Raw genomic sequence first — 25,391 nt, 5'->3', positions numbered from 1 at the left:
ATCTGGGAGGAAGATATACAGTGGCGTACCTCTGCAGACCTTGGCACGCAAGCGACCGTGAGGCCAAGCAGCCTCAACAATAAGCAAGGCAGACCTGGTGGAGCAAATGTAGAAATGGATGATGAAAATCTCCATCACAGAACTCCGCTGTTGGCCTCTTCCAACCCGCGCAGGACAAACTCGTATGCAGGCTCAATGTAACGGTTCCAGCCCTCGCTGTCAGGGGCCAAATCAAGGTCGAAGATATGCCGCGCCCCGCCAACGGACACGAAAGACGCATCCACACCTTCCTCTTTCAGGGCGCTGATAAACTCCTCCGCCTTGGCGTGCGGAGCAATCTCGTCGCGGTCGCCGAAGACCACGCACGTCGGGGCACGGTAGCGGCCATGGCGCAGCTGCGTGAGCGGGCTGAAGGCCGCGGCGCGCGCCTCGTCCGGGTACGGCAAGGTCTCGGCGTCGCCCTCGCCTTGGCCGGCGAGCGGGTTGTCGTTGAAGAGGAGCGCCATGCCACGGTCCTCCTTAACCAACATGAGAACTAGCTCGGAGCGCGGGTCGCCCACTTGCAGCCAGCCCAGCTTCGTCGTGTCCTTCTCCATGTTCAGAACGTGCTGCGTCGTCTGGCAGTGCCCAACGATACGGCAGAGGTTAGCCTAGCTTCTTTCCGGATGGAAACTTCAAGAGAAAGTTCCTAATGAAAGTAAACTCACCGGCTCTTTCGGTAGCAGGCGAACGATCTCACTGAGAGACATGGTCCGAGGGTGGAATTCGGCGCCCATGTTAATTGGTTCTTCGCACGTGTTATTAGTTTATCTAGGTAGATACCCCTAGACCATGGTCCATGGAGAGAAAAAACGGACGACCTACCCTTTGGATCGTACGATACGGGACAGTAGAAGGCGAGTATGGACGCAGGCGCACTGCCCCCAGCCTGCTCGACTGTCCAGGCTGTGGTCATGGCCAAGGTGCCACCGGTCGACCACCCGACCACGACGTATCTCGACCGATCAACAGTAATGCCACGGGGCTCCATGATGTCGGGCAGGACGCGTTGTGCCCAGAGGCATGCATCCCGCGCGTCAGTCATGGCACCATCAAGGACGTTGACCTGGGGGCATAGCCGGTGGTCCACGCTAACGGGAAGCAATCCGTGGGCCAGCAAGTGTTTGGTCTGGCGTGTCCTGACCGCTTTGCGCGAGAGCGTGAGGAATCCGCCGCCATGAATCATGAGAGCTGCCATGAAGCAATGTATCAGCAAACGATATAGATTCAAATTCTTCTTTCCCGTGAGAGAATGTACTTACCTACACACATGGGACTAGCGGGCGTCTTGGTCGGAACGTAGACGTCCGCAACGATCTCGAGCCCGTCCACCTGCTTGTAGACATGTTGCTCGACCGCAAAGCGCGAATCGAGCGCTTGCTTTGGTCTCGCCCACGTCGCTATCGTCGTCTCGCGGAATTCGAGCAGGTTCCAATCGCCACACGGGGAAGAAGACGTCGTCAGGCGAGTGCTGTCGGATCCCGGCGGCGACGGGGTTGAAGCGCCGCTGCCAGCAGAACCGGACAGCTGGTCCAGTAGAAACTGCAGGGTGTGGGAGTTCAGGTCGCCCGCTCCGTCGCACTGTAGACCCAGCTTGGCCTCCAACTCATCTGCCAGCTCAATTGACGCCAGAGAGTCCAAGCCCATGCTCCCCAGCGTCTCAGCAGTCTCCATATCTTCAACTGCCACGCCGGTATAGGCCGAGACGAGAGAGAGGAGTTGCGAAGCAAGGTCCTCCTCTGTGTTTAGGTCCTTGTTAGGGCCTGCTTGTTGTAATGTGGCCACGAAACCTTGATTCTTTTTGCCCAGCATTCCGACTTCGCTTTCCTTGGTCGAACGAGGAGGCAGTGTCTTGGCTGTAACCATTGATGGGTTTGCGCTCTCGAGAAGCCGTTCCATTGTGGCCGCTTTCACTTTCACGAAGCGGATGTCCGTCGCTGAGAATACTACCTCACCCGCTTCCGACATGACGAAAACGTCGCCGCTCGTGGTCTTGGCATCCATAACAGTGTAGGTGGCGTACGCTTTCCAGTCATGACAATCGCCGCCGTAGTCCACGGGCGCGAGTTCCATGGTGCCAATACTGGAAGCAACGTAGATGTCGTCGTCACAACCCCCCGCCGCCGCAGCCTCACAGATGGTGCTGTGGTTGACCAACAGGCCGAGAACCTGGATGAAAGTGTCGACAGTGATGGCATCGTAGAAATCCATGACCGTGCTCTCCGACGCCGAGAAAGCTGACTTGGGTACTCTTATGGATGCTACCGCCTCTCGTGGGCCCATGGTGATGTTACGAATGCCCCTCAACAGGTCGGCGTACTCGACAACGCGGGAAAACAGGTGATAGGCCGTGGCTCTCTTCAACGACTCGGCGTGTTTGTCATTCTGCAGTCGTTCCATCTTGTTTCTCAGCATCTGCCCACTGGACTGGTGGTCTCTGCCGCTGAGAGGGCCGTTTGATATGTAGATGTCGCCTTCTGCATGAGTTGAGGAGGCGGCAGCAGACTGCACAGCAAAGTGACAGGCAGTCCCGGACGTATCCGCGGTGGAACCATGGGCCCAAGTCAGACTGAGTTGCAGTGCCATTTCGGGGTCGCAGCCGAGCGGTCGGCTGAAAAGGGTGTTCCAAATTGTCAACATCTTGCCTCGGGCAGAGTTGCCGAGCTGCTGCAGTGCCATGACGGCGGCTTCCGCGTACATAGAAGCGGGACATAGCGGTAACCCGCGGACGGAGTGCCCCCGGACGATTCTGTCGTAGCGCTCAGTGGTGGTGTTCAAGCTGAAGTAGTGTATGTCGGACGCCGCACCACGACCTTTGCCCTCGTACGTGACCAGTGCCGGGCCGTCGGGACTGGTGCCCATGCCGCCTACGCTGTAGCCAGCGTTATGCGCCGCCGCTTTGTTGTGTTCTTCAACGGCACGGTCGGCAAAGTGCAGCCAGTGTTTGGGGCTCTCAAAGCTGTACGACGGGAGCCAGATGTGACGCACACCGCTTTCTACCGGCGTCAGAAACGCCCAGCTCGTAATACCTGGGAGACCCTCACGCCAGATGTCAGCTGCGGCCGCCTCGGGCGCCGCCACCGCCATAAAGGCATGCAATGCCGAGTTTTCAACAGCTCTCCTTGCCATGGGAACGATAGGCGTACCGATGCCTGCCTCCACCCAGATGCAAGGACCGAGCTTCGCCTCTAGTCGGTGGACTGCGTCGGAGAAGTACACTGCGTTCCTGGCATGGTTCGCCAAGTACCCCACGGGGGCTACCTGGCCCCCAAAATCGACTGGGTCTTTGGTGCTCGTCTCCAGAGGAATAGAGGGCGGTCGGAATGTAATCCATTTCTCGACATCGGACAATCCGTCGAGGAGTGGCTCCGTGAACTGCGAGTGGAAGCCATGCGTCACATGGACACGGTGGAAGCGGATACCACGATGGCGATCGTCCTCTTCCAGCACCTTGATGGTGGCTTGTATGTCCGCTTGCGAGCCCACGACGACGTGGCTGTTGATGCTGTTGTAGCATGCCACCTCGAGACCACCGCGATCCGCGACGTCGCCCATGACGGCTAAAACCTTCTCAAGTGGCGCGTGCAGGGCCACCATGGCTCCTCCTTCCAGGCCCCATCGGCCCTTCATGAGCTCTGCGCGCAGGTAAACGACCTTCAGCATGTCCTCGAGAGACCAAACGCCTGAGACGGCGAGTGCCGCTAGCTCGCCCAGGCTGTGGCCCACGATGCCCGCTATATCGAGCCCACCCTCGATCCAACAGCGTGCGCAGGCGTACTGTACCGCCACGAGGCCGCACTGGAGGATGCTCGGGTCGGAGATGGGCTCGGATTGGTGCAGGGCTCCTGACATGATGTCTGGCCCACCGAAACCGAGTAGGATGCGGCTGCAAACTTGGAGATGGTGGGTGAGGCGGGGGTTGTCGCGCAGGATGACCGGGTCGAGGCCAATAGTAGTGCCGCTTTGACCGGAGAGGGCCAAGACAACCTTCTTGGTCGTCTTGGAATGGGCCACGATGGTTTGTGCATCCAAGGTTCGCAGCTGCTCGATAAGGCTTGCCATGCCATCGGCCACTGTCGTCCAACGAAAGCGGTGGTGCTTGCGGCGTTGACTGAGTGTGTATGCCACGTCGCCAAGGGATACGTCGCCCATTGGTTGCGTAAGATAGTTGGCCAGGGCTTGGGCTTGTCTTGACACGCTCTCGGCGGTGGCGCCACTGAGAAAGATTGGATACCGGGCCCCAGATGCGGGCAACCTAGCCAGGCTGGGGGGTGATGGGTCGCATGTGTCGTCTTGACGCCATTCGGCACAGAAGATTGCCGAGTTACTCCCAGACGCACCATAGCTGCTGATACATGCCGCTCTTCTTCTTGAAGAAGTCCATTCGATTGTTTGCGTAGGAATAACAATCTTGTCCGGCTCAAGTGACGGTATGTTGCGGTTAAGTTGGCGGAAACCACAAAGTGGCGGAACACGTCGGTGCCGGATCATGGCGAGGACTTTCAGGAGACCTGCTGCGCCCGCCGCCGTCTCGCTGTGTCCGATGTTGGCCTTGAGTGAGCCTACATAGACAGGACTTGATCGCTGGGGTCCGCCGAAGACGTCGCGGATGCTCGACATCTCGATGGGATCGCCAACACGAGTCCCCGTTCCGTGGGCCTCGATATACGAGATGTCCTCGGGTGCCCAGCCCGACTGGTCGAGAAGTTTTCGGTAGAGGGCTTTCTGGGCGGTTCCGTCCGGCACCGTGATGCCCGGTGCGTGCACGCCGCCCTGGTTCGTGGCCACGGCGGGGATGACACCCATGATGTTGTCGCGGTCGAGGACGGCCTGGCGCAGCGGCTTCAGAGCGACCAAGCAGACACCATCGGCGCGGCAATACCCATCGGCGGCGTCGTCGAACGGCTTACACTGGCCCGTCGGGCTGAGGAAGTTGGCGCGGGCGAGGTCGAAGTAGTTGTGCACGCCCGTGATGATGTTGACGCCCCCGGCCAGCGCCATGGTGCACTCACCGGCCTGCAGGGCGCGGACTGCCCGATGCACCGCCACCAGCGAGGCGGAGCACGCCGTATCGATGACCTCGGAAGGACCCGTCCAGCCGAAGTGGTAACTGATCTTGCCCGACAGGAAGGCCCGGATCGTGCTCGTGGCCGTAAAGGCCGAGGGCGTGTGCGCGCTCGTGTTTTCCAGGTACTCGGTATAGCTGGCGCCGATGAAGCAGCCGACGGGATCCCCGCGAGCGCGGCTATGGTCGTAGAGGTAGCCGCTCGAGTCCATGGCCTCGAAGGCCGTCTCGAGCAACAGCCGCTGTTGCGGATCCATATTTGCAGCCTCGCGCGGGCTGATGCCGAAGAAAGCATGGTCGAATGCTGCTGCGTCGTCGAGAAAGTTGCCGTAGAACTCGCGCTTAGCTGTCCACGCTGGGTCTTGGAGCGCGCGGTATGTCTGCTTCGGATCGCACCTCTCAGGGCGGAGTTTCTCCAATCGGCTCTGTCCCTGTGAGATGATGTCCCAAAGGTCGTCGAGCGAGTTGGCGCCGGGCAGTCGGCAGCCAACACCAACAATAGCGATGGCATCATCCGGGAAACCATCGGGCGTTGGTCTGGGCGACCCTGTTTCCCAGGTTAACTGCTGTTGTTCTAAGTTCGAAGCCATGGGCGAAATGGAGGATAATACCATATTAGCAAGTCGGGGTCGGTCTGTCTGTCTCTGCTGTCATTCAACGATCAAATGCGGTTTTGAAGCCTTTTAGGCAGCGTGATACCATCGCCTGCCCATCCATCATCAGCAAGAAACCGTCAGTAAGCCAAGTCTGCAAAAGACCGTCAGTAAGCCTTGGCGTTCGGGTCAGAGTCTAGACTTTCAAACAAATTCGCCGACATCTCTTGGAGGCGTAGCAGAATGCTGACTAAAACCCCCGGGTACCGTAATTCATCTTGCCGCGGCCTATCACCTCAACTACTCCATTAACAGCCATGATCCACCATTGACAGGGTTCGGCCGGAAACCCACCGACACGTAGTATCTAGATATGTATTATGCAGATTCATCACCACGTCTCCTTGTTATATTCAGTGTACCTAGTCTCAAATGCGATTGAGTACGTACCAGAAGGATTGAAGGGGGGCTACCTGTCGAATTCATGCCGAGCTATTCTTAGGTACGAGACGAAGCAACCTCCTAGACATAGGTGTAGGGCGATTTATTATTTAGTAAGAACTCCCTACGCCCAAAAGCCATGCCTTCATCTCATATCCTGACATTATTCCTTAGGAACTATGAAATAAACTGAGACAACATCAAAATGACGCGCGCCATTGATAGATTTCCCGACTCAGGCCGCCGCCGAGAGAAGAAAGTATTGGTGACAGCTACGAGCCGGTGCGCATAGCCCCTCCCTCCCTCCACCTCTCCGCACGTCTCTGCTATTAGAACGCAGGAAAATACCGCCGGGCTGACACGAGAGACAATACTGCAGGACCGGGACTTTCTCCCTCTACCAGGCCCTGAACATGCTGGGTTACCGGACGTACCATGCCTACGAGATGTGCAAATCTGGTGGGCCGCATGTCGATTGCTACACCGAGGCCCTTAAGGCCAAGTACATGGGCATCGGAAAGCCTTATGGCAAGGCCGAATTCGACAAATGGTTCGGGGATTATGAGTAAGGCTCGAGACATTATTACCGCCTCCTTTACTAACCGAAAACCCCCCCTTGCTTTCCCTTCGCACAGTGCCATCGTCGAGATCGCCGCCTTCTTCGTCGAAGAGCTTACCGAGTTCTACCCCGAGGCGAAAATTCTGCACGTCGAGCGTGACACAAACAAGTGGTACACATCGCTAGTTACCACGGTCGGCCAAATGATAAATGACTGCTCCGCCTTTCCGCTGCACCAGATCCGCCTCGTGGATCCTTTTATTAACTCCTTCTGCGAGCACCATATGATATTCGCCAAGGTGATCCATTGGAGCGAAGGGCCCGAGGCGTGCAAGGAATACTACGACGAGACGTATGTCAGCTCGTATTTTTTCCTTTCTTCTTCTTTACTCCCTCCTCCCCCTTCTTATTCTTGTTCATACATTTTCAGCCCCCCTTCTCGATGCGGCATGCTCGAAAGAGGATGGGGAGGTACCTAGGCACAGTATGGCTCATGAGCTGACTCCTCGGCCCTTTGGCTGACAACAGAAACCGAAGAGTCAGACAGCTGGTGCCTCGAGAGAAGCTTGCCATTTTTCGGCTGGAGGACGGCTTCGGCTGGGAACAAATCTGCCCGCACCTTGGGAAGCCGATTCCCGACAGGCCCTACCCCAAAGGCAACGCACCAGCGCAGTTTAAAGAACTTGCGACGACGGAGCTGAACCCAAAGATCGCCGTAGGCCTTATCAAGTTGGCTATAGTATTGCTTGTGCCGACGGTGGCAACAGGGACCCTGCTGTATAAGTGGTGGTGAAAAAAATAAATTTTTTTTTTTGCGCTGTTTCTTAGTTACTGTTGGATTACTCAGCCAGAATACAGGGAGCCGGTCAGCAGCAGCAGCCGGCCGCGGCAACAGCCGCGGCAGCGGAACCCGGAGATCCAACATCCGGGCTGCTAACGGTGATATCTCCACTACTGCTGCTGCTGCCAACCTACCTACTCTTCTACACATATATACAACCACCAGAATACAGTACCAGTGTTGACCTTTCGTTGCTTACGTTCGATTACCTCCCGTACACGTAACCTGTAATTCCAACAGTTACTAAGACTTACCAAGATTACACACACTATTTGAAACTGAAGCACTTTAGTTCAGCTTTTGTTGCTTATCACCTCGTATACAAGCTCTTAACTAGCACCTAACGACGGTCTAGGCGACAGTTCGACTGGTTGTAGACTCTAAGTGACTTACGGCCGCCGGATAGTATATTAAATCTTTCTGTTCTTGTGACTAAATTCTCAAGTAGAGCCCGTGGTTGATTGAGTAGGCCTGATTGGCATAGAGGCTCGTGACTCCATACGCTCATTCCAATCTTATGCCTTGAATCATTGAGCTGTAACTAGATTGTAGTTAAGACTATTGCTAAAAGCCGCCCTCTTGGATTGCCTAGGGCAATCCAAGCTTTTTATAATCGTATGGCTATAATTTCTCCTTGCCGCCTCGGCCTTAGATCCTTGCGCCTGCGCTGATCGTTCCTCTGTATGCCCCCTGATGACATCTAGGTGCCTGACACCTGCCAAAATCTCCGTGACATCTTGGAGATTGCTGCTGAGTAACCTAAAGACCTGTCGCGCCGCCTTTTCGCGCCACGGCGCCGGCGAGCGAGTTGCCGTCACCGTCCGGCATCAGTCTAGTCCGCCGGGCCCCCGAGTTCAACATGGACCCTCCCATGGCAAACGGAGGAATCTAGTGAGGGATGGAAGGGGTGGGGGGAGGCATTTTTAGTAGCCCCCCAATCCCACCAGCTCCACTCTAGATAACGCACCAGCTCTTCTTTGCAAATTTGCGTTTGAAAACCATCAGTTACATCCGATATGGTGTAGTGGCCAACATGATGCCCTCTCATCTCTATGAGAGGTTAGGCATAGCCCCGAGTTCGATTCTCGGTTTCGGAACGTTTAAATTAGTATCATTTGTCTTTTTTGGGTCTTGACTCTTTTCAAGAATGTGTGTACGTTGCGTGTCCGCCCATTTTGCTGCTGTACTTGTTAATTATGCCTAATGTCGTGTAAGTGTTGAAGACCTTAAGGAAGTAGATCATTCTAGCTATTTCAACAACTTTTTTCTGTTACTACAGTTAATTACTATTAATTACTGTTATAAATCATTAGAGTTATTCCTCTAGTAATTAAGAAATACTTTACAGTTAAAAAGAAACGTACTAGCGTAGATAGTTGCTGAACGTGACAGTTCTGAAGAATTGAGAACAAGAACAACGTGAGATCTGTCAGTCAGTTGTGGTTGGCTGTAAGTCGTGATGCAGTCGTGGTTTTAGAGTCTTTCGAGTTCATTGAGGGAGGACCCAAAGGCTTCTTTCCAGTCGTTTGTGTAACTTTTCTCTGAACCTAGTGCTTCAATGCTGACGACGAAGACTTGGAACTTGTTTACATTGGATTCAATTGATATAACCGAATTGTAACTATTGAATCGCAAGTTTGTGTAAGCGACATAGAGGAGTATCATTAGCCGGCAGATAGCATGTGAAGAAGGACAAAATTGGAAATTCGCCGCTGTGCCAGCCGCCCCCCCCTAATTGCTAGGTGCTAAAATGCACGTGCTATCAGATTTTGCGTATTTAGTTGGCGAAACCCATCTTAAGTAAATATCCGTTATTTTTCTCAATGGTCCGTCCCACTCTCGCCAGGCGCGCAGCCATATTGCCTACTTTAATAAAAAATACAGGAAATCTGATGGCACGGGCATTTGACACTAAGCCAAAAGGGGCCTGGCACTTGAGGGTATTTTCCTACCTAGATAGTCACAATACCTAGGTATAGAGGCAATAGTTATAACAGGGATATTCTATCCATTAGCGTGCTTTACCCTAGATGAATCTGGAGAGTTGCACAATAAAGTACTATGTTTACAAAATTATCACACTAAGCCACATGCGTGAAGGAGACCACTTATATTGGCATGGTATCTCAGTCCACCGGTACCAAGAAGTCTTGGCAACAATTGCCCCACTCCAGCTTAATTAAGTCCTGGAGAAACAGGTTGGTGGTGCATGGCTCCAGCCGAATATATAAACACCGCCTACGTGCTCCCAGCAATCAAGCACCACAACCTTGCAAGCACCTTGTCGCTCCAATGCGAACACCATGAGCCCAATGCGAACAGCAGTAGCCCAAAGGCTTTTGTCGCGCAGGACTCGGCAATTTACGCATCAGGTCATTTTCAAGCACTGGCAGTCACCATCGTCGTTAGCCCTCCATCACCGCGGTTCGTTCAGGAAGATGAGCACTGAAAACAAGCCATTAGCCGGCGCAGATGCGGCCGCCCCCTACAGCTTTACACTCAAAGATATCAGCATATCCAATTGGTCGGAGCACCCGTTCTCCCTCACAGCCTTTGGAATGAAGAACTCGGGCTTCCACCGCTTTGGGTTTGTTATTTACCGCACTACCTACGACGACGAGGCGGCGTGGGAACGCTACCTCAAGGTGCTCAAGTTTGCTGCACACCAATCTCTTGTAAGGTCAGGCAACGACGTGCTTCTCGAGCAGTATATGGACTGTAGGCCTAACTTTCCACCTACTTATAATTATGCATACCGACATTTTTAACATTCAATTAACAGGGCTGGTGATTTCCGATCGAGTTGCACTTAATGGTGCATCTAAGGCCGACGTACGACAGTCCTTTAATGCTTGGTGTGAAGGCCTCAGCGAAGAGCGTGACGGCCCCGGCGCCATCAGTCCTAGGGTTAAATGGCTGCCACGGTTTAAACACTGCGTTTACGTGGACCGCAAGTGCCTCGATACGCTAGCTAAAATGCCGGCAGATTACCTCGAGCCCCAATGGCTGCGCCGTCATTCCGATGTGTTGGCCGTGGTTATTGATGGTGCTTTCGACCAGAGGATACCGGGCCCAGATCAGGGCATGTATCCTGACCTTGAGGGTTGCACTGAGAGATATGTGGGTTGGAAGTACGAGGAAATTGAGATGCTAGTCAACACGTACGACGAGGCTCATGTATTACCCTTGAGCGAGATCGAATACCAGCGGCCGCTGCTTAGCGGGCCTACTGGGTATAGGCCTATGTTTTCCTAGGCACCTATTTGCTGGTCGCTAGGTCACGGCTACTTTATAGGAGACTCCTCCTGTGTTGGTGAACGAATTGAAAAGTTGATATCTTTGATATATTACTATTCTACTCACCACCGACGTCCCCTAGATATCAGGCGGAGCTTTAATATATTGAATTTGATCTGCGAGTTTGTCGGTGATATCTTGAACTTCTGCTGCATTTGGTGGCAAGTTGCCACTTTGCTCGAGATTGCCAAACTCCAAGCGAATGTCAAGTATACGTTCCACCACCCAAAGTCGTGTTCTTTCAGCACCCTCGCGGTACCAAGCGGGATCAAATTCTCGTTGGATATCCGCAGCGTCGCGCAGGGGCGCGACATTCTCCGATATAAGTCCAATGGCTGTTCGGAGTTCCCTGCGGTTACGTTGAACCGTAGCTTGTACGTCTGGGTGATTAATATAACGGAAGACAGCAATAGCCAGCCGGATGCCTTGAAACATTTCATTCTGCGCAGCCACATCGCCTCGTGTAGTCCGATCTAGTAGAGTACTAAAACGGTCGTTAGACATAGGAAGTGGTCGATTCCCAACGGCGTTGGTTCCGCCTTCAGCGTCGGACTGGTCGTCATTGCCTGCGATAGCGGTCGCGGTGTCGGGCATGCGCAGGTTGAATATACGACCTTTCATTAAATTCAGATCACCATGGCAGAGCAGCAGCGGCTGTCGGTTACCGTGCGACCCAAGGCGATCAGCGAAATAGCCGTGGGGTGTTAGGATTGTATGACTGGAGCCCGCCCGGGGCATGTTACGCGGCAGAACGGGTGCGAGCCAGTTGGTATGTAGAGAGAGACCGTCCATAGCGCCTTTTGTTGTTGGCAAGCCGTTTGGTAGTATCCCAGTGGCCATAGTCCTCACAAGATCGCGGAGATATTGCCCGTCAGGATTGTGCTCTGTATGAAACGCCGAAATTAAACCTATCCTATCCTTATCTAGGACCTGGATCTCAGTGGAGCGGCAATTATTCTGCTCCGGCATGAAACAGTTTCTGCTGGCTGGGGTGCTCTTGGTCGGATAATGAAGTTTACTGGATGATGGATGTCCTCTCATCGGCAATCGTAGGGTGTATTGACGAACTAAGCCGTTGACGATTTCCCGCCAAGTGACTTCAAATGGCTTTCTTACTCCACGCCTGTCGAGCTGTGAGCTGGCCAAACTCCCGTCGCAGAGTACCGGCTCGCACTGGTCTTCGTCCGAGTAGTCGTCAGCGTATGGGTCGGGTCCACAACTGTAACCTGAGTCATCGTATTCACACAATTTCTTGTCGCATATGGGGGTTGCGAAGACGTCGGCGTTGGGCGTGCAGCAGAGCGCCTTCTTCCTGCCCCAGAGGCAATTTACAAGGCTGTCTCCCTGTGAATTCGTACGCAATGTTACCTCGGCAGCTGAGCATGTGTTGTCCGCACAGTCACCTTGCCCGACCCAGTGACATCTTTTGAGTGGTGGTTCAGCTGTTTTGCAGCAGTAGTGGGACATATACTTGAATAGGTTACAGGTTTGATCGGGCGTGTCGACGGATGTTGCGATGTCATGCTCATCATCTTTACAACTCTGTTCGCTTTTTGTACTGTCAGTAACGGCGGATAGATAAGGAGCGTCAGGAAAACTTACCAGCCACTCCAGTAGCATTGGTCCGTTAGCTCGTCATAAGAATCCATACTGCAACAGAAGTACTTGTACCCGCGGCTACACTGGTTGTTGTTGGCACCGGACTCAACAGGCGAGCCGCCGTTGCCAGACTTATACAGCGTGACTTCACCCTCATGACATTGTCCATTACAGTCGCCGCCGTTTCCTCTCCACATACACTTTTCCGGGGCCTTATCCAGCTTGCAACAGATAGGCAGACCCCAGGTGCCCCCAAGGCCACTGCAAATGCTCTTGTCCCAGCCGACAAGCTTATAGCTTAGGCCACATGTTTCAGAGAATCCAAACTTGTCAGTGTCTTGTTCGATGTCAACACACTCATTGTGGCGGAAGCAGGTAGAGTTGAGATTCACCAGCTCGATGTCGCGGCCACTGTCTTGCTCATTGCCCTGATCCCCACTAACGCTGATCACGCATTTCTCGAAGGGACAATAGCCACGTGAGCAGGCAAAGGTACACAAGCCGTGACCATCGTCCCTAATGGTGCCGTCAACAAGATCAACGGTAGGATCGAGCCAGTCGATATCGCCAGTGGTATGACACACGCAGGCGGCAATGGGACAGTAGCCATGCCTGCAGGTGAAGCTGCAGAGCGCAGCCAGGGCGCCGTTGCCGGTGCCAGATGTGCATGCCGGGGGCTGAAAGGGCGACACCGCGGGCTCAACCAAAGGATATTGCGTGGTGCCGCAGGCCTCCTCCGGGCAGAATCCATAGGAGCAGGCTGAGGAGCACAGGCCGCCGTAGCTTGAGCCCCTTCCTTCGAGGGGAAAGCCTGGAGGCCCGGTTCCGTTTGGATAGTCGAACTTGGTGCCCAATCCGGTGCAGACGCAGGCGCCCTTAGGACAGTACGCGTAGCTGCAGGTGAACTCACAGAGCCGGCCGAAATCGTTCGCGCCCCATCCTGAGATGCATATCTGACCTGAGAGCGATGGCACCGTCACACTACGCGGGGCCGCCATCAGCTTGCCACCAGTATGGGGGTTGTAGTTGTGGTAGCCGCCCTCGCCGCACTTCCTGCCGATGTCCGGGCCGGTAATGCTCATAATGGTCTTGCCTCCGCGGACTAGCCTAATCTCGACGTCATCCTCTCGACCTGAAAACAGCACGCTTCCATGGTAAATACCTGCGCCGCCCTCAGGCTTGTTCCTCCAGTCGCCCCTATACGCGGCCCCTCCGATGACGACGTGCACCTCGGCATTCTCTGTGAGAAGGGCCGAGAAGAAGACTTCGACCAAAACCAAGGCCGAGGGCTCGAACTCCAACTAGACCTGCAAAGCTGTGTTGCCAGTTGTGCCTCCGTCATTACAGTCCTTCCGGTATACTCTGCGATACCAGAACTCGACGCCCTCCTGCATAATGGTGGCCACGTTATTCTTGTACAGGTCGATGGTAAAGGGCAATAGAGTCCTCCAACCGTCGTGGGGATGGTCGAGGGCGTAGTTGTATGGTGATTTGCCTACGTCGAAGGCAACTAATGTGTGGTTTCGGACGGAGCCGATGTGATGGGACTCGCCGTAGTCGTTCCATGAGATGATCTGTACCCACTCGGGCTGCCACCAGTTTACCTGCACCCACCGGTCGTACCACGTGTGGTCTACGCGCCAAAGCCAGTTCTTACCGAAGCCCGGCATGTTGGTGTAGAACCAGGGCGAGACGGCCATCATGTACGGTTTGCCACCTAAGAATTGCTGGTATGAAGCGTCGGTGTAGGTGTCTACGTTGTGATCCCCCCAAGCCTAGGCTGCCTAGCTGAAAAGCCTATCGGCCACACCGCCGGCCTGCTCCATTGCCCGCATAGCTCCCAGCGAGCTCCAGTCGGGCACGAAGAAGCAGCCTGTTATGGCTTTGATCTCGACCCAGTCCTCGGCCTGCGCAGGACCCTCAAAGGTCGACACGAAGGGCTTACCACCGTGCCGGAAGTGCGCTGGGCTGTTGATGTACTTCTGCAGCATCTTGATGACGACATCTTTGGCCCAAGGGCCGTTCCCTGCGTAGTCGAAGCTGAAGAATAGCTGAAAGCCTAGTTGTTCGGTTTTGGCGAAGACAGCCGCGACTGACCTCTCGTTCATTTCTTCGCCCTGTGCCATGTTGAGTGCAAAGGCGTCAATATGCGCCTCTTTTGCTTTGTTGATGTCATCTGCCCAGTCCGACTCTGTATACTCGGCTGTATTACCAACCTGTCTTGAAGTTAGAACTTCTCCAACTTGTCATCTACCAATGATCCCTCAGACGTACCATAAAGTGTGCGAAAACCGCTTTGGCCCTGACCTGGAGGATCCATGTCAGGAACACTATGACCACTAAAAGGGCCTTCATACCGCTCCAAATTGGGCTGCGAGTTAATACTACTGCAAGAGACGTAGTGATTATGGGTTAAAATAAACAAGAAGCTGATATGAAGGGGAAGAGGACATCTAACAAATCTTTACTCCTCTTATATCCATCAAGATGGTAAATACATTTTCACCAACTTACCATATCGCCGTGCCCACCCTTCTCCAAAATCGGGCTTTTCCCTTAAAGTTTTGGCCGTCTCCATTTCTAGGGTACATTTGAGCTCATCACTTCTTTGCGATGACACGGGTCGTCGGCACCGCCCGATGCGCTTTGTCTCCAGTGGTATCTGCAGTTTTTGATATTGCAATATCCACTTGGCGTCTTGGCGGTCTTAAATGTGACTCTGTACCAACAACACCAACGTTCACATGGCTTGATTGGGATTCCTACCCCGTGAACGTACGATTTACGAAGTTTGGTATCACTATCGTCCTTATGCTTGACTCAAACTCGACATTACTTGGCAGGGATTAAGCGGTTTGACGTACCGGTGAATCTGGTGATCTGGACCGTCCCACAAGGCTTGTCGCTAACTACAGTACATAATTGGGCCAGTATTCAATATTACCGGGGTTGGGACTCTTAACGAAGGGTCTACCTAACTATTCAAAGGTCCTCTTGGCTTAGTTGGTTTCTAGCTAAGTCTCGGCTCGCAGACGGGTGGAGATCGCCAGGGTCTAGAGCAGCCGATTAACGCAACCAAGGACAGGGGTATGAGTCTCAACACTAAAAGATTACTAGTACTATGGTTAATTAGATGCTTAAATTCATGCACATCTTCAAATTCCTGGTTAATGCGGGGGTGGAAAATTTTAAGTGTCTAGAACATGCCAAACGCCCACAGAGCCGCACGGCGCCCAGACAGGGAATGGTTAAGCAATTCTTTTTTTTTATAGTTCCTGTAGGACCTGCCAATGGTATGCCTCTTTCAAGGCATGCCCGAGACTGTGGCTGGGCCCACGACCTCGCAGCGTCATGTATCAATTAGGCAGGCCGTATTGAGAGAATCAAAGAAACGAGGCACAGTTACAGGGGGAAACGACGCTTAGCATGGTGCATATATGCATAGTTCAGGTAGCAATCTTTCAGAATAAGATGATAAAAGGGGGAGGCACAGCTCTCCCCACCGTGACTCCCCTCGAGTTAGACTGCAATTGCGGCTTGTTCAAGTCCATGGTCTGCCTGCATTTCTGTTGAAAAAGTTCATGATTCAGCATTCATTCGTTTACACAACACTTCCATTTATTTACAATCATGTTTAGCAATGGTCTCTTCTTCGCTGCGGCTTGGCTCCTCTTCGCCCCGTCCGCATTTGCACAGCAGTTTCCCATCAGAAAGACGGCGTACGACACGTTAGGCCTCAGCGGACCTTGTCTTGAGGCCCTTAACACTACGATCGAGTGTTCTGATCGACTTGCCAAGCACGTTGTTTGGGAGTATGTTTTCAGACCCATGTCTTCCTCAACCATCCGTCTCGATAAATGCCCCAGATATTCTTCCTCAGTGCCTGACTAAGCCCTTTATGCATAGAGCGTCTAGTGTTGGCCTTCTCGACCATGATGGCCTAGTGGCCGTTTGCGAGGACGCATGCAGAAAATCACTTACCGACCTGCGCACAAAGATCTCGAATTCTTGTGATGCCGCAGCCGATATAATCCAGTACAACCACCTTAGGTACCCGGCAACGTACATAGTCGATCGTTACCGGTACTTCTACGACGTCTCTTGCTACAAGGACAGGTTTTCGGGTGAATTTTGCGACGACGTGGTGGCCCGCTGGCGGAACGAGACGGGTGGTTCCGAGGCACATTTCTGCAACGACTGCTGGCTAGGTCCCATGTCTGTCCAGCTGAGCTCGCCTATCGGCTACAACATAGAGCGCGCCGATGAGTTTGCATCGCTGACTAGAAGCTGCTCTGCTGATATTTATTCCACCGCCACCACGACCTCTTATGGAGGGACTAGCACGGTTGCTGGAGAGGGACTCGTTACCTCGGCCACGACCACAGACGCAGCCAGCGAGACATCATCCGCTATAGAGACGCCACTGATATACCCTCTCCTGGAGTTGGGCACTGAAGCCAGTATCAAAGCTATGGAGAACAAGCAGGAGACGAGGAGGCATCAGAGGAGTTCTTTTAAGAAGAAGGCCCCGCAGCAGAAGAGAGATGGCCAACTCAACCCGCATGCCCCCAACACGGCCGAAGACTGCCTAGAGTATCAAAACTTCCTGCCTTTTGAGCTTCTCTACAAGAGCGTCGACAGAGATCTAGAAGATTTAGATGACTATGGTATCAACGGTTGCAGGTACACGGCGACCAAGCACGGCATTAGTCGTAAGTAACCCTATACATCACTTTCACTTTCATTTTCGGTCTGCTTTGTATTGTTTTGAGGCTATGCCCTATACATTCAACATTGTATAACCCTTACGATAGTACCTAATGTTCTTCAAAACGCAACAAGTAAATACTTACTCTCAGTGTTCAAGTGCCTCACTTTTTAGCCTGGAACCCGAGCCTTGTCGAGATGCAAAACTGCAAGCTACAGCGAGGATTTAGCTATTGTGTGAAGCGGCTAGGATCCTCCACCGAACCAACTAGTAAGTAGATTGCTTCATCTCCCCGTCATTTTTACTGTTTTTCACTATCTCCTAACTAAGGGAGCTTTGTGTTGAATGTTGTTTGCTGAACTCTTGTTCCTAGCGCCTTTATATTAACGTGCCCTATTCCGGCGCTTTTATGTTTGGCCTTAAGTCTAGCTCTAGACTCAGTAGTATTTATGCTGCATCTGTCGGTGGAGCTGGTTGTTTCTCAAACTGTCAAAATGTAGAAACATTGCTGCGCCTATTAGGGGTATAAGGGAGAGACAGGGATAGTTGGGGAGCATTGGGGACCATAGGGGAGAAGACAGATTCGAATAATAGTCACAACCGACTCCAAAGGAAGCCATCGTTGACCTCACTACTCCATAAGGACCCAGCCTTTAACAATGCTCTCACTGCCGGTCTTTTAACATAGTTTTAGCCAGAACATTCTCTTTCCATTGATTCATCTTCTTTAGCGGATCTGATTTCTTGATCTTTCTCGAGAGGCTCCTCGCCTTCTTTGAACTCGGTCCAGGCGGGCGCACTCTCACAATACTTGTAGGCGCTCGATCTTTTGGACCAGATTGCACTGCTCGACCGCTTTATTGACGAAGAAACGGGAGGAGAGCAGTTGGAGATCCTTGTCTCGCTCGGTGCGGCGGCGTCGGGTTTTTGATCAAGTTCGCCTTGTTCTCGTAGGCTGGAAGACGCAACATGAAGTCAGCCCACGATTTTATCTAGCAGCGGGGGAGGAGGGGCCCGCTATATTGATTGCTTGGAAGATCACAGTCTTTTTGTCTCGTTCGCCGCACCTTCGCATTCTACTTGATGAGGGCTAGCTGTGCTGGATATGGCTTCCGTTGCCATGCCTGAGCCAACGCATGGCAACGTAGGAACGGCATCGGAACAACTCAACACTGATAAGCACGTCTCAATGATAAGAATGATGTAGGGGCACTTTGATATGAGGCTGGCAGGACAGGCTTGGAAAAAGAAGAACAAGGCCCGAGTGGCGACAGAGGATGTTGTGTGTCAAGCGGCAATTGCCTAGTTATCGTTAACATGAAGACAGAGATATCACCGAACTTCTTTTAGTAGAATGCTAGAACTAACCTTATGAGCGCACCTGTAACATAAAAGCAGAGGTTGTGAGCATTCAGAGGGTGCTCTTGTTTCTATCGTTAAGATCAGTCTTCTTGCATTAGTAAGATTTCTCAATCGTGAATTTCACAAAGTCTCCGGCCTTGACTCATTTACGCAGGTTATCTCTCTCCATATAAACTACAAGAAAAATTCCAAATGAGAGCAAAGTTAAATAGATACATCAGCCCTAATATATCGGCGTGTTAAAGATGATTTCACCTGCTGCATGGAAGGAGAAGTGCAGTCTAGGATGCTCTTTCTAGCCATAAGAACAGGTCAGGGACTTAACTGCTAGAAAATCATATAGTCAATAGAAGTTTCTTTAATCCAGTCTTTGCCTCAGACACAGGGAGCAGGAAGTAAATTCTCTGTCGCACAAACAGTCTTATTATCATTCCCAAAAACGATCAAGGCATAAACGGTGTCTAATAGGCGCCAGAACGTGAAAGAAATGTAGCTTAGCATACGGAGATCAGGTATCTTCGTAGCGTGTATGACTCAGAGATGTATTTCGTTAGGAAGACTGATGGTGCGGCTTTGTCGAAGATTGTCATCAAAGTTGATTTTCTAAGAACAGGCGCTTTCTCAGTCCTTTACAGCGAGTTTGATTCTAGTTCCTAGATAATAGTGCTCCCCTCTTCCTAAATCAGAAACTTATCGTATGTTTTGTCAGTTGGCTGGCTGCTTGTGTGCCGGCCTGGCATCGTGTGCTGGCTCAGCCAGGTCATATGCGTGTTGGGTCAAGTTCTCGACCTCAATTGCTTGCTTCTTTAGATCAAGACTTGCGTCTTGCACCCCTGGCAATATACATTATATCGGAAAGGCTTTTGTTCATGAAGAAAGCTGTAGCCAGCGGCCGCATCTCTGCTTTCGTTGCAAGGAAGTCCTTACGGCAGTTCCCCCATGTTGTTATCGTGTCACACAACGCCGCCAACTCTATTAGCGCCTCCTAGGCAAGAGAAATACTCGGGATGAAAGGTTCTGAGTTGTTGCTCAAGGTACAGGTTAATATGTAGGCAGAATATGCTGCCATGTCCGCCCTTCCATAATGCCAAGGTATTCGTGAATGTTAGTAATCTCAGTGTCATCCTTTCACATAGAGAGAATTGACAAAGCAATCCAAACTCAACGGTAGGATTTGCTCTTCCGCAAGGTCAGTAAACACTGCCGCAGGTTTGTTGTATGCGTAGCTGGTTCCAGCAGCGCTTGAGAAAGCCAGGTATCTGTAAATTCGACATTCCAGATAGGTTAAACCTGGCGAGCCCCAGCTGCGTGTTTTACTACGTTGTCTACTGGTTGAGGTTCTTAAAAGAAGCCTTGAGATAAACGTAGATTTTGATTGTGTCTTTACCAATTCGTAAGTACTTCCTCTATGATTTGAAGTATGGTCATGAAGTTGACATGCAAAACGGTAATTTTAACATATCCTGAATATTTTGACAAGACTCATCGCAGAAATGGTTTATTCAAATAGCGGCATTGTAAATCGCAAGCGCCAGTAACTAGTTAAAAAAAATAATAACTTGGCAAGGAAGCGATGGGAAGAAGACAACCTCAGATTGGCTTGACTGTTCTACAGGGGGAAATGACAGATGACTCCAGATAGCCAAATGTGTCTGATATGTATGGGCTCGGTGCCAAAGAGGTGCCCTGGCTCAAGCTAAGGGCCAAACCTTGCCATTCAGAGGTGGGGCATAAGAGGGTGGCAAGCCGACACCGAACCAACCTGAAGCAGGGAACGAAAGAAGTTGAGACTTGTTTATGGTTAAAGATGTCTACACGTCTATGAGTCTGTCAAATTTTGCTAAATTGCTGCCACTGAAGGCATAGTCGGGGTAACTTGAATCAATTCATCCTCGCTTGGTCGCGGCGTCAGCCGCTCAACCTTTCTTGTCAGCCGCCAATGCACTGTTCCATATCGGTAAAGCTCCCCAAGGGTTCCTGGTCTGTGAACTGCATCCTGAACACCCTCCTTCTTGATGAGATCTCCTAGTGCAGGCAGCCCACCTGCCGAGTTGTGATACACCTTGTACATATGGCTGTTCTCCAGCATATCGATCACAAATTCCTCAGCAGCCTTCCTCTTTCCCTCGTCCGGTTCATCCAACCTTGTTGTGAAGATATCGATCTGCTTCGCGCCATCGTAGTCTGTCTTCATGGCCCCGAGAATGCCGTTGTTGATGCCTTCTACCATGAACGCCTTCTTCTCATAGAAGTCGCGTCCGTTCCAACCTGTCTCATCATCGAGGAGGTTTCTTGTGCGGTCGCCGATTAGCATCTGGGCCACGTAGTCGCTCATCTCCAAGACCTTCTCTTCAAAAATCCAGTCAGCCATGCCGTCGGAAATACCAATCTCCCGAATCAAAGGGTGCTTGTGGAAGCCGCGTTCGTTCGTACGATCCTTCCACTATTCCTTAAAGCCGTTGTACCAGTTCTTAATGAAGATGGATTCCTTTCTGGCGGCACACATGAAGTTGCCAAAGCTGCCCCATTTCTTCCTGATCTGGCTAGTAATGATCCAAAGACCGATCTCATATCGCGATTCAGAATCGGAAAGAGCGTTCCAGAAGAGGTCATCGAGGTGGGTGTGCAGCATGTTGCAGACGTCCATCCATACGTCGTCGTGCTCGAAGAGTAATGGGAGCCGGATAAGGTCTGACGCATGCTGGGCTTTGTGGGCTCCGTCCATGGTCATGCTTACAAGGCAATCTGGAAGCCAATCTTTGCAGATGAAGTTGTAGATGTTGTTTGGGGAGCCATCGATGAGATCGACAAGTCGAACAGTCCAGCTGGGACCCAGTTTGCGCACCCAATTCAGGACGGTGCATCTGTAACTTGGGTACATGGCGTCGAGTCCTTTGTCTCAGAAAGCCCAGACGTTCTTCTCAGAGGTTACAGGGCGGAAAGTGTTGAGTTCTGCAATGATATCCGAGGCGCTTCTGAGGTCAAGTTGGGACCGTGGCACCTCGCGCAGGCCGGTGGCCCCGTCTGGAATTGCAAAGTACCGCACGCTTGGTGATTGGAAGTGAGATGATGTTCTAATGTGGTTTGGTTCGGTTGGTTCGATGTCAGGGAAGCTTTGCTGTTTCATATGCTTCTTGGAAAACTGAGAGTCATTGGACGGTTCTTCTCTAACCTGAGCTTTGTGGAGCCCCTGGTATTCAACACAAAAACTCACGTTGCATACAACATGATCCTCGTCAGTACCACTCTACTGGTATGCCTATGTGTAGCAGTCAAAGATCGCACTGCCAGACAAAATTCGGTTGTTCGTTGGAGCAAAATTGCCAAATTCCACCCCAGTACTCCCGGTTTTGGTCTAGCGGCGCACGACAATCCGCTTCGGTCTTGGCTGTGTTGCCCCTTTCAGGGCATCTTTCTGGAACCTTGCCGCGTGGCTGCAACCTAGGCGGTGTTGTTGGCTGGAGGGCCGAGTTGAGCCACCAATTCTTGATGTCCAAGGCATGTACGCCACCTCGGGCAGGTATTCAAGTGTCACGAGAAGTTCAAGATATCGTGGCTGACTAGCTCAGCCACGTCACCTGCCTCATCGCAACTCGGCGCACAACCTGTCATGGCCGTCTCTCTTTCAACATCTTCATTACAGCCAACACTTACGCGCTAAAAATATACGGGCCTTCCGGGCCAATGCCCAGCGCGGCGTGCCCAGCTTGCAAGATCATGAAGTGGCCCCAGATCGGGTTCTTGTCGATTTCGTGTGCACAAGCTTAAGGGAGTCTTATTCCGTATTCTTTCTCTCCTAACCTTCCTGCGACGAGCGTATACGATGGTCTAGGAGAAGTCACCGCTTCGATTCTTGTGTGTCAACTTCCCAGTCGGCGGCAGCAGAGAAGTGGTTTGTAGATTTTGACAGTATCTCTACGCAGGGGCCTAATGGAGGCGGGCAGTGGCAGAAGGAGAACCCAGAATACCGTTGCTAAGCTCCAAAGTTCAGCCTTCAAGCCTAAAATCAACTATTCCATATTTTGCAAGAGCAGTGCGAAATCAATATTTATTTCAGTACTTGAAAGGCGGAGAGGCGCGTGATTGCAACCTTGATTCCTCTGCTATTTGTACGACAATTTCAGCTGGGTTTCTTACTCCCCTTCTTACTAGTACCACTCTTGGTGTTTTTTTTGTTGCTTCCCTCGTTGCTGAGCTTGGCGAGGGCCTTGTTGGCGTTGTTCTTGTTGATCTTGTCGCCGCCTCCAACATTGAGGTCTCCCTGCTTGAATCCACCAAAGACTCCGCCTTCAACATTGCCTTTGACATCGAATTTGACTTTTCCACCCTTACCAGAGTTAGAGCCGCTACCCTTGATATTATGATCTGCTGAGCCACCCCTCTTCAGTACATCACCAATGTTATCATCAATGCCGCGCCTCTTGGCGGCATGGCCTTGCTGGGCTTCCGCGTCAACCTGTAAATCGGTTAGTTTATTACACGTCGCAACTGTACTATGGACAGCTTATAGTTGGCATGTTGCTGGAAACTTTTGGAAACATGTAAGGAAATTAAGAGTCATGCATTATAGATAAAATAGCTTAAGAACATATCTCACCTTAGCGATGCCAACTGCTTTACTAACAACATCTACTGGCCAGGGTACGGGTAAAGCAACAGAGGTTACTGCATAAAACACTAGACCAAGGATGACTGCTTGATGGAGGTGTGGAACATGCATCGTTGCGTGGTGGGCTTGTGTTGAGTAAAAGCGGTAGATGAGAGGTAGATAGGAAGATGAATGCAAGTTAATTCTGTCCTTAACAAAAGAATAGCAGAAGGTGAAGGAAAAAAACCCGGACGGACATTTATACTTAGGTGGCTTTCCTTAGCCTGAAACCCAGTTCCCCTCGACTAAGGAACTTAATCATTACGATATGGGACAGGTACTAAAGTTAATTCCTGGGCGATTACAGAACAGGCCTCATCCTTGAAGCCTGGTGTCGGAATATAGGTTATCCTGCCGGCCGGATGACTCGTTGCCCAAGATGTTGTTTAACGGCCTCCGGCCATGAACTCTAGTGACGGGTCTATGTGATCTCTCTTAACTTACCCCCTCGGTGGTTCCTACAATGACACCCTGCATCGGCAGCTCGGCGAAGATTACTGGGCCTTGTTCCGTGGTTGTCACTCGCGAGACGATCATGGTTGGACTGCGGGCCTCCCTGATCTGTCTGTCATTGCCGCGTGCATACGTGTTGTCCAAAGTTACTTGGCTGTCTACCAGTACGTACAGTTGAATGAAGCAGGAGATATTCATACAGTCACCGAAAGACGTGTCTGCTACAAAGTTTTTTATGCAAACCTCCCGATAGGCGTAATCTGCTCCCCACTCGGAAACCACAGTAGGAGGAAATGAAGTCTAGATAGAGTTAGGTTGGGCGTAGCTCGCTCTTAATAGGGTAGCTGTCCCTCACAGTAGCCAGGTCCACTATACGAAGCATCCCGCCTTGCGACCTCCTCTCATCCGACGAGGTAGATGCTTTTTGTTTTGCAGCAGCCTCTCAACAATGGTCTCGCACTACACCCGGTGTCATCAGTACAATTGAAGAGGCAGACCTACAGCGCACAGACACACTGTAGTGGTAGGAAGGTCACTCTCTTCAGCACAAATGGTCACCACCACTAGTGCCGAGCTACCAACTGCTGCATATCATTTCGCGTAGTAGCTTTCTTGGCAGTTCTACGATACCGACTGCTGTTGAAGTGCAGGAAGGGAGAGGCTGCAAATGTCAGTGAATGAAGCCGACTGACTGTCTTAGCAAATTCATTAAAGCCAAGCTGGCTAGCCCGATCAACCAAGGAAAAGCGTATGAGGGAAAGGGTGCCCCTCCCCCGCGCGCAACCGACTGCGTACTTACTACTTGCAGCTATCAAGTTAGTTCTCCTTTATTTCTTCCTCCTCTTTCCTGTCCCTCTCTCTTTTCTTTTTCAACCCAATTATAATTTGCTTCATTTTGTCTAGTTGTCGTCGTCCACTGATTCTTCTGCTTGCCGGAACAACATTCAACAAGAAAAGAAGACCACCGCCTACCGCCTACTGCCCGCCAACACCGCCCGCCCAGCAGACAAAGGACCTACAAAGCCTCATACGGATGGTAGCATAGACACGACACATCGCAGCAAATACCATCACGGTGTTCATATCCAAAGTACAATTCCAAGCTGGAACACGAAGATGAGAAATTCACTGTTGCGCGCGCTTGGTGCCTATCACATCACCCACAACACCCATCTCATTGAAACATGACTGCCGAGGTGGTTTTTCTGCTCCACTCTACCAGGAAATATACCACGGGTGCGTTTTCCCAGACTCCCGTCTCTCTTGCTGTCTCTGAAATTGACTATTTTATTCCGTCATTTCAGACTACCCCGTGGACGCTAGCTGACAGAGGACAGGTTGAATAGTAAGAACTGGGCGCACAGACTACATTCTACAAACGACAGGTCGAACCTATCAGGGAGCAGCAGGTGCACTCACAGGCTACAGGTGGCAGATAACAACAACGACAGGTTAACTGACCAACTCACCGACCCTACTGAACTACCAGTCAACCTGATACATCGAACCCTACACCAAGAGATGGACCTGTCAGGCGGCCGACCTTTCGCTGGCTGTATGCGAGATAGGGCTGGGCAAGTTGAAGGATAACGCTTTTCAACACAGAGCAATAAATCTATGCGTTATTTTGTGGTATAAACTTAGAACTAAAGTAATTAACGTAGGGGCTCATATCAGATATCTCACTATCTTACACTCCTTTTTGTATAATGAGTTAGAATATGCTACATTTACTTTGCTAGCCTACTAAACACTTTACTACAGATTAAAGATATAGGCATAACGC

The 25,391-nt window shown here is 51.6% G+C and overlaps 7 protein-coding genes across 7 annotated transcripts; 3 read left to right on the top strand and 4 right to left on the bottom strand.

The window, feature by feature from the left end:
• Window positions 1–134: 134 nt before the first annotated feature.
• EsH8_XIII_000011 (uncharacterized protein) lies at window positions 135–5,694 on the bottom strand (the record flags this gene model as incomplete). Its single annotated transcript, XM_083273723.1, has 4 exons — window positions 135–650; window positions 708–787; window positions 865–1,230; window positions 1,302–5,694. 4 exons carry the CDS (start codon window positions 5,692–5,694, stop codon window positions 135–137), a joined length of 5,355 nt encoding a protein of 1,784 aa, XP_083120486.1.
• Window positions 5,695–6,551: 857 nt separating this feature from the next.
• On the top strand, window positions 6,552–7,490 carry EsH8_XIII_000010 (sulfotransferase family protein; the record flags this gene model as incomplete). The annotated part of the gene is made up of 3 exons (XM_083273722.1): window positions 6,552–6,703; window positions 6,774–7,049; window positions 7,241–7,490. The coding sequence occupies 3 exons, from the start codon at window positions 6,552–6,554 to the stop codon at window positions 7,488–7,490; spliced, it is 678 nt and encodes a 225-aa protein (XP_083120485.1).
• Window positions 7,491–9,976: 2,486 nt separating this feature from the next.
• Window positions 9,977–10,793, top strand: EsH8_XIII_000009 (uncharacterized protein; the record flags this gene model as incomplete). Its single annotated transcript, XM_083273721.1, has 2 exons — window positions 9,977–10,256; window positions 10,321–10,793. 2 exons carry the CDS (start codon window positions 9,977–9,979, stop codon window positions 10,791–10,793), a joined length of 753 nt encoding a protein of 250 aa, XP_083120484.1.
• A 1,640-nt stretch (window positions 10,794–12,433) lies between these two features.
• EsH8_XIII_000008 (glycoside hydrolase family 71 protein) lies at window positions 12,434–14,789 on the bottom strand (the record flags this gene model as incomplete). Its single annotated transcript, XM_083273720.1, has 4 exons — window positions 12,434–13,735; window positions 13,796–14,187; window positions 14,245–14,650; window positions 14,709–14,789. The coding sequence occupies 4 exons, from the start codon at window positions 14,787–14,789 to the stop codon at window positions 12,434–12,436; spliced, it is 2,181 nt and encodes a 726-aa protein (XP_083120483.1).
• Window positions 14,790–16,064: 1,275 nt separating this feature from the next.
• Window positions 16,065–17,154, top strand: EsH8_XIII_000007 (uncharacterized protein; the record flags this gene model as incomplete). Its single annotated transcript, XM_083273719.1, has 2 exons — window positions 16,065–16,246; window positions 16,341–17,154. The coding sequence occupies 2 exons, from the start codon at window positions 16,065–16,067 to the stop codon at window positions 17,152–17,154; spliced, it is 996 nt and encodes a 331-aa protein (XP_083120482.1).
• A 3,190-nt stretch (window positions 17,155–20,344) lies between these two features.
• EsH8_XIII_000006 (uncharacterized protein) lies at window positions 20,345–20,875 on the bottom strand (the record flags this gene model as incomplete). Its single annotated transcript, XM_083273718.1, has 1 exon — window positions 20,345–20,875. One exon carries the CDS (start codon window positions 20,873–20,875, stop codon window positions 20,345–20,347), a length of 531 nt encoding a protein of 176 aa, XP_083120481.1.
• Window positions 20,876–20,947: 72 nt separating this feature from the next.
• Window positions 20,948–23,689, bottom strand: EsH8_XIII_000005 (uncharacterized protein; the record flags this gene model as incomplete). The annotated part of the gene is made up of 3 exons (XM_083273717.1): window positions 20,948–21,396; window positions 22,654–22,960; window positions 23,597–23,689. The coding sequence occupies 3 exons, from the start codon at window positions 23,687–23,689 to the stop codon at window positions 20,948–20,950; spliced, it is 849 nt and encodes a 282-aa protein (XP_083120480.1).
• Window positions 23,690–25,391: the final 1,702 nt, after the last annotated feature.

Source organism: Colletotrichum jinshuiense, chromosome 13 (assembly GCF_051148585.1).
Source record: "Colletotrichum jinshuiense chromosome 13, complete sequence".
Taxonomy (NCBI): Eukaryota; Fungi; Ascomycota; class Sordariomycetes; order Glomerellales; family Glomerellaceae; genus Colletotrichum; species Colletotrichum jinshuiense.
This window is presented reverse-complemented; position numbering and strand designations above follow the sequence as displayed.